This window comes from Panthera tigris, chromosome D4 (assembly GCF_018350195.1).
Source record: "Panthera tigris isolate Pti1 chromosome D4, P.tigris_Pti1_mat1.1, whole genome shotgun sequence".
NCBI classification, from domain to species: domain Eukaryota; kingdom Metazoa; phylum Chordata; class Mammalia; order Carnivora; family Felidae; genus Panthera; species Panthera tigris.
The window spans coordinates 8,326,888-8,340,215 of NC_056672.1; the positions used below are offsets into that span (position 1 = coordinate 8,326,888).

Genomic DNA, 13,328 nt, shown 5'->3' on the forward strand with positions numbered 1-13,328 from the left:
GTTTTCCCATGCGTACAATAGAAATATCCAGTGTCTTTTTTTAAAATGTTTATTTATTTGGTTTGAGAGAGAGAGAGAGAGAGGGCGAGCGGGGGAGGACTAGAGAGAGAGGCAGAGAATCCCAACAGGCTCCACGCTGTCAACACACAGCCTGACGCAGGGTTCGAACTCACAAGCCGTGAGATCATGACCTGAGTCGAAATCAAGAGTCGGGCGCTTAACCGACTGAGTCACCCAAGCGCCCCAGAAATAGCCAGTATCCTGTAATAGTGCTCTGTCGACCACTCAAGGAATCTACTTTATGTCTAAATCCTTCTGCTACTTTACTAAGAAAACCTGCTTGTATGAGAAGTAAGAAGGGCCGTCCTTCAGTTGAATTTCACTCAGCAGCAGAGTCCCCTGCAAGTATACATGTGGGGGGTATGTTCAGAGAGAAGACCAGCTTGCAGCTGTTGGCCTCCTACCCATACTGCTTGAATGATGCCCCCATGGGTACACCTGTTTGTCCAGCTCTGCCCAGATAGGAGGAACAGTGCAGTCTTCCCTAGCCCATTTCCATCCCGAGAGGGGGGGCACCCAGACCGTGAAGCTAGGGGAAGGAGAATTGAATGGGGTGAGTCGTTGCTTCGTTGTCTCCTTTGTGTACTGACTGCAGGAAAATAGATCGCTTCCTTAGGTGCCCAGCGCGCTGAGCTTGATTTGGCAAACTTGAGCTGATGAGCTAGAGAAAAAAATAAAAGAGGCTGTCGGTAAATGAGTCACGATAGCCCCAAAGCATGTCTGCTACAGTGTTTAGAGTTTGACATATTATTTAAAAAAAAAAAAGAGAAGAAGAAGAAGAAATCCACACCGCGATTATCATATTGTCAGTTGTGTATTTTCTGGTACAATTTTGGGACATGTGGCCAGAACAGGTGATGCAGTCAGACAGGTATTACCCTTTCCTGCAAAGAAAGATGCTTGGTAAATAAACTCTGCATGGAAAGCACTACAGACAGTATCTCTTGTAAATAGCAGCTATTTAAGAGAAGCGAGCAAACAAAAACAGATCCCTTCAATCTGGTCTTTTGGAAGGAACAACAATAAGGAAACGGTGAATCTCCGCAGTCTATTGATCCGCGAGTATGACTGCATGCTGAAATTGAAAAGTAACGGCTTGGTACGAAGAAGCCGAAATCGAGCTCGAGAATCAAAGGAAAATGATGAGAGCCATGGCTGTAGCACGGTTAATATCTACGTGGTAGAGAAAATTGCATCTTTTTGTTTGTGGTGAAAATGACAGAACATGGCGGTTTAAGCCAGAGCGGCTGCCCTCTTCACAAACAGTGTGGATAAGTGTGTCCTTTGAAAGAAGTCCCCTTTTGACTCACGATTCATGCCTTGCCTTGCCGGAGGGACTTGGCTTTTGTTAGGAATAGAGGGCATTTCCTCCTTCCTATATGCCCCGCCCTGTGCTTCGCTTCTGGAATCTACCCAACTGGGACCTCTTTATTCCAGAGCCCTGGCTCTGACCCCTCCCCTCCCACCTTTTCTACCCTGAGCAGCCGGAAGGAGCCAATATGCAAACGTGAACATCCATTTAGACTTAATTATGTTCTAAACAGCGGGCCTTTCTTTTCTCTCCTCTGGGAGCCTTCCTGGCCCTACAGAATGAATGGCATCTTGTAAACAAATGATGCCTGCAGATCAAAAAGCTTTTTCATTAAAAAAAAAAAGAAAAAAAAAAAGGCTCTTCTTGCCAAAATATTCTCCAAAGGCAAAAGTACCTGCTGGATTTAAAGATTCCTTCGCTCCTCTTGGCGAAAGTCCCTCCCCCTAGTTTGGAGAATCAAGGAAGAGAAGTTGCGTCTGGCTGCGTCTCATTTTGGGTCCTCCACTGAGAATTGCCACAGACGGGAGGTTTATGTCTCCCCAAAGTTCATATTTTGAAACTTCATCCTCAAATGTGGTGGTATTTGAAGGTGGGGTCTTTGGGAAGTGGTTATAAAAGAGACCCCAGAGAGGTCCCTTACCACTTTCACCATGTGAGGACACCGCCAGAAGCGAGCAGTCTGCAACACTAGGGCCTGACCATGCGTGGCACCCTGATCTCAGAATTCCAGCCTCCAGACCTGTGAGAGATGGATTTCTGTTGTTCATAAATCACGCACTCTACGGCACTTTGTTAGAGGGGCCTGGATCGTTTAACACAGTGTCCTCCAGAGTCCTTTCTTCCGGACACTGAGGGGAGGGAGAAGTCAACAATTAAATTTCTTGTCCTTTTAAAAGTGTGTTTAAAAAAAATCCTTCAGGTCATGATCTCGCGGTTCATGGGTTCGAGCCCGCGTTGGGAAGCTCGGTGTCTGTGTCTCTGTCTCAGTCTCTGTGTCTCCTTCCCTCTTTGCCCCTCCCCTGCTTGTGCTCTGTCTCTCTATGTCTCTCAAAACTGAACAAATGTTAAAAAAAAATAATTACAACAAATTTTTAAAAAATACTCATACCTCGCATGGAAACACAGACATTTTCTTTATTTGTACATTTCATTTAACCACTTAAAGTAAAGGTAAGGGTGGCTTATAAGGAAAACATTTTCCTGGCAGCCATTGGGACAGAAATCATCATAGGCAGGAGTTAATTGATGCTGCTTCCTGCACTTTCCTGGATGCTTCTTACTTTCTGAATCCCATAAATACATCGTAAACTTGTTACACAAGAGACTCTGAAAGAGTTGTGACTGTAGTGTCTGTAGTGTAATAATATTGGATTTTTCAAATAGCAAACATAATAGAGCTGATAGATACAATTACTGTTTATTTTGGAAGGCCGGTTATGTGTCGCTTGGATACTGCTGTAACCTAAAACTTTGTTGGAACTTCTCTTTTGCCGTCGTCTCCTTTGGAGACGGTTGTCTCCTTTGGAGTCAGTTGGTGAGTGACACAAGACTAGCCGTGTTACTTGATAGTCATAATCTTGTTTGTTAACCAAAAATGATACTTTCCCACGTGTCACGCATCCTGTTTGCTAAATTAGGCACCCTTTATTTTTGGCTGTATTAAGAGCTCGGATTTCCCCCAAAGTATGGAGACGGTTGAGAATATTCAAAAGACTGTGCGTTGAACAAATGAATTTACTGTAGGCTTTGAAAGCCCAAACAGCTTAGATGCCCAGGATTCAAAGAACTCACACATGGGTGACACAAACCACTGCTGGCTGTCTCTGTGAGATCAGAGGCAATTGGACAGGGGCCAAGAGACCAGAGCTGGGTAAATATTATCTAATATCTTCTGGTATTTTTTTTAGTATGTCTGAGAAATTTCATTTCATTTCATTTCATTTCATTTCATTTCATTTCATTTTTTGGTACATTTGAACATTTCAGTAGTCTCAGCAGATTTCAATTATACAATCCACTGTTAGCGACTGTAGTCACCATGTTATACATTAGATCCTCAGACCCTGTGCATCTTGTAGCTAAACATTTATATCCCTTTACCAGCCTCTCCCTTTCCTATTCTGCCCCACAGCTCCTGGCAACCACTTTTCTACTCTCTCTTTCTTTCTAGGAGCTTGACTTTTTACAAGAAGATTCCACGTGTAAGCGATAACATGCTACATTTGTCTTCCTCTGTCTTACTTCATTTAGCATAATGCTGTCAAGTTCTATCCATGTGGTCGCGAATGGCAGGATTTCCTTCTGTCTCATGGCTGAATAATATTTCATTGTGGGGAACAGATATTATATAATATATAATATACATATATATATTAACATAAAGTATTTCTCGCATCTTTATCCATTCATCTGTTGACAGACACTTAAGCCAGTTCCGGGTCTTAGCTACTGTGAATGTCGTTGTAATGAACATGGGAGTACAGACATTGCTGAGATAATGATTTCACTTCCTTTTGGATTATATACCCAGGAGCGGGATTGCTGGATCAGATGGTAGTTCTATTTTAACTTCTTGAGGAATTTCCTTACTGTTTTCCGTGGCGGCTGCACCAGTTTACATTCCCGCCAACAGTGCACGAGGGCTCCCTTCTCTCCACATCCTCACCAACACTTGGTATCTTTTGCTTTTTGATGATTGCCATTCTGACAGGTGGGAGGTGATGTCTCGCTGTGGTTTCGATTTGCGTTACCTGATGATGGGCGATATGAAGCGTCTTTTCATGTGTCTGATGGCCATCTGCATGCCTTTGGAAGAGTGCCTGTTCAATTCCGTTGCCTAGTTTTTAATCAGATTGATTAGGTTTTTTTCCTACTGTGGGGCTCTGTGAGTTCTTTATATATTTTTTAGATATTAACTCCTTATCAGATGTGTGATTTGCCAATATTTTCTCCCATCCTGTAGGTTGCCTTTTCATTTTGTTGGTATTGTCTTTGCGGCACAGAAGCATTTTAGTTTGATGTCATCCCGCTTCTTTATTTTTCCTGTTGTTGCCTTTGCTTTTGGTGTCAAATTCAAAACATCATTGCCAAGACCAATGTTGAAGTGTTTACCCCATTTTCTTCTAGAAGCGTTATGGTTTCAGATCTTACGTTCCACAATTTAATCCATCTTGAGTTGACTATTGGGCATGGTGTAAGGGGTCCAGTGGATATCCAGAGGTGCGTGTGGATGTCCACTCTGCCCAGCATCATTTATTGCAGAGACTGTCCTTTCTCCATTATACCTTCTTCGTTTCTTTGTTGTAATTTGGTTGAGTATATAAACAAGAGTTTATCTCTGGGCTCTTTCTTCTGTTCCATTCATCTGTGTGTTTTTATGACAATGCCATAATGTTTTAATTACTACACCTTTGTAATATAGTTTGAAATCGGAAAGTGTGATGCCTCCAGCCTTGTTCTTCTTTCTCAAGAGTGCTTTGGCTGTTGGGGGTTTTGTGGTTCCATACAAATTTTAGGATTGGTTTTCTGTGAAAAATGCCCTCAGAATTTTGATAGGATGGCACTGAATCAGTAGATTGCTTTGGGTAGTGTGGGACATTTTCATCATATTAATTCTTCCAAACTATGAGCACAGGATATATTTCCCCTTATTTGTGTCATCTGCAACTTTTTTCATCAACGTCTTACAGATTTTAGTATGTAGATGCTGGTGTCACTTCCTTGATCCCGTTTATTCCTAAATATTTTATTCTTTTTGATGCAGGTTTAAATGGGATTGCTTTCTAGTAGTTCGTTGTTGGTGTTTAGAAACACAGCTGATTTTTGTATATTGATATTGTATCCTGCAACTCTACGGAATTCATTGGTTATAACAGTTTTTTTGGTGGAGTCTTTAGAGTTTTCTATTTGTCTGCAGATAGAGACAATTTTGCTTCTCCTTTTCCAATTTGGATGCCTTTTATTTCCTTGTATTGCCTAATTGCTCTGGCTAGGACTTCGAACACTTTGTTAAAAGGGAATGGCGACAGTGGGCATCCTTGTCTCGTTCCCAGTCTTAGAGGAAAAGCTTTCAATGTTTTACTGTTGAGTACGCTGTCAGCTGAAGGACTGTCACGTATGGCTTTTGCTGTGTTGAGGCGTGTTCCCTTTTTATACCCAGTTTGTTGCAAGCTTTTATCTAACAAAGTTTTAAAACATTTTTGAAGTTTCAAAATAGTACCCAATATCTTTTGAAGGGAATAAAATGCAAATATAGAAAATTGTAGTTGAATAGAGTTGGTACTTTTGACCCCCTGTAGAAGTTGACAAGGAAATAATTAGGTCCAAAATTTGAAGGAACATGGTTAGAAATCTTGTTGAAATTAAGATCTCCTGAGTCTGTGAAACTGTTGCCTCTGGGAACAAATCGGAAAAACAAGACCAAAAGGAAACCGTAATTAATGGGCTCTATAGCTTTATGTGTAGTCAAGAGATTCTATATGAAAAGTACTGACCAGAAAAAGCTAACTATTGTTCATGAAAAAGCAGGCTATAGGGAGGCCTGGGTGGCTCAGTTGGTTAAGCATCCGACTCTTGATTTTGGCTCAAGTCATGATCTCAGGGCCATGGGATCGAGCCCTGTGTCCGGCTTCACACTGGGCACGGAGCCTGCTTGAAATTCTCCGTCTCCCTTACCCCGTATCTTCCCCACTCACAGGCGTGTGCGCGCGCACTCTCAAAAAAAAGGAAAAAAGAAAAAAACAGGTTGTAAAGCAGGAGAGTTCAGTACTATTGTAAATAATACTGAGAGAGATAAAAATATATGGAAAAAATTACTGGGAGATTTTATCCCAAAATATTATTAGTGGTTATACCTCAGAATTCTTTTTTCTTCTGGGCTTTCTTTTCTGAATTGTTAAATTTCATATGATCACGTTATTTACAGAGGTTTTTTTTTTTAATTGTAAAAGAAAACAGTCAAAAGGTAAATGTCACGGGGGAACAGAAATACCGATTCATCTGTTGATTGCCCACGTAGGAGGAAATTGTAAAGAATTAGAGTCTCTTTTACTGTAATATAGAGTTAGGATACTTATTTTGTACGGAGGTTCTGTTAACTGGAGTTCTCAAGAATGTCTTATCATCAGAGTCACCAGGGACAGAGTTACAGATACAGGTGCTGGGCTCTGTCATCCCAAAATAGTACGCCAGGGTAGGGACTTGGGGTCCAACTGTAGGGAAATGGCATGTCCATCTGAAACATACATCCATTAACAGTCATGTCAAGAGACTACTTAAAAATGCAGGAAGTTATTCATGTACTTTTTTCTTCTTCTTTTTTTTTTAAATGTTTATTTATTCATTTTCAGAGAGAGAGGGAGAAAGAGAAAATCCCAGGCAGGCTCCACTGTCAGCACAGAGCCTGACATGGGTCTTGATCCCACGAACCGTGAGATCCTGACCTGAGACAATATCAGGTCAGACACTTAACCAATTGAGCCACCCAGGTGCCCTGATAGTATCTTAAATTAAAAGATGTATTTATAAAATAATGGGATGAAATTGTGCAAAGAGGAATTTACACACACACACACACACACACACACACACACACACACCCCAACAGAATATACACCAAAATGTGAATAGTAATTAATAGCTTGCATAATGAGATGATTATTTTTATTTTCTTCATTTGGGTTTGTTGCATTTTGTGAATTTTCTACACTTTTCAAATACTGATTTTGTAATTATGCAAATTTTTTTTGCATTTTTAAACATTATTTTTGAAAAATTTTTAAATTTTAAGTTATTTTAAAAATTTTGTGTTTATTTTTGAGAGAGACTGAGAGTGGGGGAGGGGAAGAGAGAGGGGGGACAGAGGATCCAAAATGGGCCGCCTGCTGACAGCAGAGAGCCTGAGGCAGGACTCGAACTCACAAACCGTGAGATCCTGACCTGAGCTGAAGTCAGACGCTTTACCACCTTAGCCACCCAGGCGCCCCTCAAAGACATTTCTAAGGCAAAAGTCACAAAACTTGACAACCTTGTGGGCTGTGTTAGCTATTAGTGATACCACTTTGGGGATTTTTTTTGAGCCTTCATTTATGTATTCTTTTCCTCAAATAATATTGTATTCACATATCTTCAGTTATTTTCCTTTTTCTCTGTACACCTAGAGAAGTGTGAAAAAGAACCCTGTTGTTACAATAGAATGAGATTATATAGATATACATATGTATATATATCTATTATATGCATATTCTGTATTCACATATATATTTTTTCCTTATCATCAACAATCACCTTCCCCAGAGGACTTACTTAGAATAAACTTGTTTAGCTTTGTAAATGCGGGACCAGGAGGATCCCATGAGCCCAGTCTCTATGTGTTCCATTAAGCTCTCTCATGTGATATTGGTGAATGCAAATATGTGTGACAAGTGTACGTAAGGGTGTCACATCTCAGAGTGGCACCAATAGCCACCTTGCCGTTCCTTATCATGTGTGTGTTTGGGGATGAACATGCCCTTTGAATCTTCTTTTTTTTTTTTAATTTTTTAATGTTTATTTATTTTTCTGATAGGGAGAGACAGAGCGTGAGCAGGGGAGGGGCAGAGAGAGAGAGAGGGAAACAGAGAATCCAAAGCAGGCTCCAGGCTCTGAGCTGTCACCACAGAGCCCGACATGGGGCTCGAACCCATGAACCGTGAGATCATGACCTGAGCTGAAGTTGGGTGCTCAACTGACTGAGCCACCCAGGCGCCCTTTCTTTCTTTCTTTCTTTCTTTCTTTTTTTTTAAGTTTATTTATTTTGAGAGAGAGAGAGAAAGAGAGAGGGCATGAGCCAGGGAGGGCGGAGAGGGAAAGAGAGAGAATCCCAAGCAGGCTCTGTACTGCCAGCGTGGAGCCCGATGCAGGGCTCAAACCCAGGATCTGCGAGATCACGACCTGAGCCGAAATCAAGACTTGGATGAATGCTTGACTGACTGAGCCACCCAGGTGCCGTCTGCCCTTTGAATCCTCTGCTATTTTCCCAGAATTTTGTAAAGAGCGTAGTGGTGAATTCTGTGCCTCCCTCCGTGTAGAAACGGGTCTGCTTTTTGTCCCTGCAGATCTCAGCTCATTTTCAAATACCTTGAAAAGCTGCCGGAATGAGAAAAAGGAGTCCTCGGTGTTCAGCCAGCGGACAGAAGAGGCATCAGCCGTGCAGTATTTCCAGGTCAGGAAAGTTGTTCCGGGTGGAACTGAGTTTCCATGTGATGCGCACCTGCGGATACACCTGAGCGGGCTAGAGGGCTGGCTTGCCTGATCACGATTATCATCGTCACTACCTCCTGCTCTCCTCCCGCTCTCACTCAAGACCTCTGTCCAAGTCCTATTTTTCTCTCCTGGCTCATGAGACTCATTAGGGACATCCCTTTTGGCTCTGGCCTTTCTCTCTCTTATTGCTGTTACTCTTGACCCTCATAGCCTCTGCTCTGAGGAGGGACCCTGGGCACTTACTTGTCTGACCAACATCAAGGCCTGAATCTATCTCGTGAAGCACCTGCTGAAAGTCTGGGGTCCACTTACAGTTCTAGACCTTACAAACAGAGCTAAGAAGGACAGGTCACTGTGTCTTTCAGAGCCTCAGCTTGCCTGTGTATTAGGTTAAGCCTACCTTGACCAGGGTGGCTCTCAGAACCATATGTGCATGAAGGGGACGACTTATGGGTTGTTGACTGTCCCTGTCCTTGTCTTTTCCCCCACAGTTTTATGGCTGCATTTCCCAGCAGCAGAACATGATGCAAGATTTTGTAAGGACAGCCACTTACCACAGAGCCATCCTCCAGAACCACATTGACTTTAGAGACAAGGTAATGCCAGCAGCATGTTATTATCTCAAACCATTTTAAGAAGGCTTGTCAAAAACGAGAATCAAAATTAAGCTTTGGTAGAACCACCGTATGACCCAGCAGTTCCACCCCCTAATTATACATGCCAAAGAATTGAAAGCAGGCATTCAAACAACTGTTTGAACATGAATGTTTATAACAACACGATTCACAATAGCCAGAGTGGAAAGAACCCAAATGCCTATCAGCTGATGAATGGAAAAACAAAATGTGGTATGTCCATACAATGGAATATTGCGGGCATCGTTCATATTTACCTTATCCACAAAAATAATGCAGTGCTGATACGTGCATCAACATGGGTGAACCACAAAACCTGCCGAGTGCAATGAGTGACAGAAGCTCATAAATATGATTCCGTTTACATGAAACATCCAGAATAGGCAAATCAGAAAGGAGGCAGACAGGTGGGAGCCAGGGGCAGAGGAAGGGAGGAGTGGGGAGTGGTGCTTAATGGGTACAACGTTTGTTTTACGGTGATAGAAATGGCTGGAAACTTGAGACAGGTAACAGTTACGTAACATAGGGAATGTGCCGGATGGCACTGAATTTTACAATTTAAAATGAGTAATGGTTCGTTTGACGTTATGTGAGTTTTACCTCAATAAAGAAATTAAGTTTCGAGTGCCAGGAACTCAAGAGACTGAATGACCATCTCTTGGTGCATGGAATGGGTTAGGACCTCTATTCCTACCTAATGAATAGCTCTTACTAAGTCACTGTCCTTCGATTTTTTTTCATAGACTCCACAAGTGCCTGCACGTATTTCCTTCACAAAATGCATCTGAATGATGAATGACTGCTAACACGTTATGAAAGTATTGTCCATTATTATTCTCCTACCTGTTAAATACAAAGCCAGCGTTCAAAATACTATATGGCCCATCTCGGAGGCATGAAGACCGGTCAGTGGAATCAGCAGTCCCAGGATTTAGTTTTACGTTTTCTCCCTAACTAGCTGCGTGATCTCAGACAAAACAGTAAACTTCTCTGAGCGTCGCAATCTATTCTACTGCCACAGTAAATTGTAGACCACAGCCTTTGATATCTGCAGTATTAGCTCCTCCGGAAGGGTATGGTAGAACATTGAAATAATGATCCTAATGACTCATGGCTCCTCGTGTCCATGCCTATTTGCAAAGTCCTATAGCTTTCCCTTTCATCAAGAGATAGTCTAATGTTTTACTTTTATCTCTGTGCTGTTCGTATGATCTGCTTTCACCAAAGATGATGACAGAGGTCACATCATGTGGATTTCAGAGCCTAGGGCTTAAGGAGCCTTGTGGCTCCTGGCCTTACCCCCTTGGAACACTGAGATTACCGTACTCAGTGAAGAAGCCCGGTCTAGCCTACTGGGGGTTGAAAGGTCACATAAGAGGACTGAGGCCCTCCAGTCAACAGCCAGCACCGACTGCCAGTCCTGTGAGTGGGGCCACCTTGGCCTGCTGTCTAGCCACCCCTGCAGCTGAATGCAGAAACGTGAATGCATCCAGGCAAGATCAGCAGAGAAGCTGCCTGGCCCTCCCATGGATTTGAGAGAAATGATAAATTGTGTCCAGTTTAATCCACTAAATTTTGATGTGGCTTCTTCCACAGTACCAGTTGATTAAAACAGAGAGAAAATTCGTGAGGAAGTAGCGATAAATGGGCACCCAGCTCAAAGCTGATCTGCCACTGGCCTTCATTCTTCTGTCGTATTCTGCTACTGAGCCCATCAGAGTTTTTGGTACTTTTTATGTTACATTGGTTATTCCAGAATTTCCATTTGGCTCTTGTTTCATGGTATCTGTTTCTTGCCTGAGGCTTTCTGTCTTACCCATTGGTTTCAGCACTGTTCACGATCGCTGGTTGGCACATCTTTACCATCGTTTCTGTCAGATCATTCTAACATCCGTGTTATTGCTGGGTTGGCTTCAGTTGGTTGCATTTTCCAAGGGAATTGGAACTTCCCTGATTCTTCATATGCCGCAGAATTGTGGATAGTATTCTATGCATTCTGAATATTATGTTAAGAGACTCTAGGTTCTTGCTTAATGCCTAGGGAAAATGTTGTTTGTGTTTTCGTGTTCATTCAGCTTGGTTAGTTTCAGGCTGCGAGTTCCACACCACTAGTTGGCCTTCCGAGGGCTCTGGTTCTCACATCAGTTCGGTTTTTAAAGCCTTTGGCAATGCTGTTTGGGTCTGCGTGTGTGTGTGTCACCCGATGGTCAGTCTGACACCTGGGGAGAGTTCTCAAAGTATTGGTATGCTAATTAAGATCAGATTCCTGCATGTACAGATTGAGGGTGAGCCCAGGAATTTTTTTAAAAATTTTTTTATAAATTAATTTTATTTATTTATTTTGAGAGAGAGAGAGAGCAAGCAGGGTAGGGGCTGTGGGTCGGGGAAGAGAATCCCAAGCAGGCTCCGCACTGTCAATGCAGAGCCCGACGTGGGGCTCAAACTCACGAGGCATGAGTTCATGACCTGAGCCAAAATCATGAGTCAGGTGCTTAACTGACTGAGCCACCCCAGCGCCCAGCCCAGGAATTTATTCAGGGAAAGAAAACTTTATGGAGTTGCTTTGCCAAACTCCTTCCTCTCCCTGATTTCCCGGTGCTTTCTGATTCCCTGGGACCACTTCTCAGTCTCCGGCTGAAAATCTCGCTTATTCGTGCGCTTCCATGACTTTGCCTACGCTGGCCAAGCAGAGAGAAGACAAAGAAAGAAGAAAGGCAGCTGGCGGGGCGTTGGTGGTCTCAGCCTTTGGGAATGACAAAATCGAACGCGGAGGTAGGTTGCCTGCCCTCATCGTTTCGGCTCCTGATGCAGTCACTACCACTAGATCGCTGGGGGCTGGAACACAGAAGAGAGGAAAGGGGAGGGAAAGAAAGGAAGGAGAGGAGAGAGAAGAGGAAAAGAGAAAAGAAGAGGAAGGGAAAACCGGAGCATTTTCATATTCGAGACTGTAGCGTCCTTTCTTGATGTTGGAGCCAGAACTACTAGGTGTCCCCAGGAGCTCTTTGGTCTGCGCCCTGGTGCCTATTTCCGGTGTGTTGAGTTCAGATCATGGAGGATGTGGTTTGGCAGTATTTGAATTCTGGTCTTCCCCAGTCTGCCTGCTACTGTACACATTTCAGAGTCTTCCAAGTACCTGTCCCATGCATTCTGTATTTAGTGGAAGAGACATGGTGCAGTGAATTCTCTCCAACTTACCCAGGACCACTTGCTTCCTAAAAGGCAAAACTGGGTACTCTGATGATTGAGGGTGATAAGACCAGAGATGGCTGTTTGGCCACAGGGTCTCAGATGTCTTGTCATATGTCCTGAGGTGCCCGTCACCCTTGCTTTGCCAGTGGGGTCCTGCCTGGTTAACAGATAGGAAGTAAACATCCCTAACAAAGAGGACCTGATTATGGCAGGTGGACAGGATTAGGGTAGAGGGGGAAAGCTTATTTCTTTTGACTCTCCATCTCGTATTCAAGAGAGTGGGCAAGCAATCTTATTGACCTAAGATAGGGATTTTTTGCTAATTGAAAAAAAAATAATCACCTCTAAACTATTGATTGCTTTGTGGTTTGAAGATGTTTCCTGGAGGTAATACTTTTGCTTAGGAAAACTTCTCTCCCTCTGGAGTTGCTTAGTTTTCATCTATAATCTATTTTCTATTATCTACAATCTATTTTCTGTGTTATGTATAATCTGTTTTTAGTTCTGGGGTTTACGGCTTCTTAAGACCACTCCCCAAACGACTGATCATATGAATAATTTGCATTCTAATCTTCCACAGAATTTCACATGGATTATGTCACTTGACCCTTTCATTTGTGTATCTTTTCATCCACAAAAATGAAGATACTGGCCGGATCATCTTTAAGGTCACTCACAGCTGTAACCTCATTTGATTTTGCAAAATATCCTTTTCCTGCCGGCCTGAAATGGGTTTGTCTGCCAGTGAAATAAAATAGACGTCTATCTGTTGGGGTTTATGAAGGTGAAAATTAATCACATGGTTGATAATTAATTATATCTCTTTTCCCTTCTGAGTTCTGAACCAATTTAGAAATAGACCCAGATGTCAGGTAGAAATAATATCAGCT

General features: G+C 42.7%; 1 protein-coding gene across 1 annotated transcript in view; it reads left to right on the top strand.

The window, feature by feature from the left end:
- Positions 1-13,328, top strand: part of LOC102953168 (histone-arginine methyltransferase CARM1-like) — a 186,421-nt gene that overhangs the window by 83,869 nt on the left and 89,224 nt on the right. The window contains exons 4-5 of the mRNA XM_015542955.2: positions 8,467-8,573; positions 9,106-9,210. Coding sequence (XP_015398441.2) covers positions 8,467-8,573; positions 9,106-9,210 — 212 coding nt within the window. The remainder of the gene's footprint in view (positions 1-8,466; positions 8,574-9,105; positions 9,211-13,328) is intronic.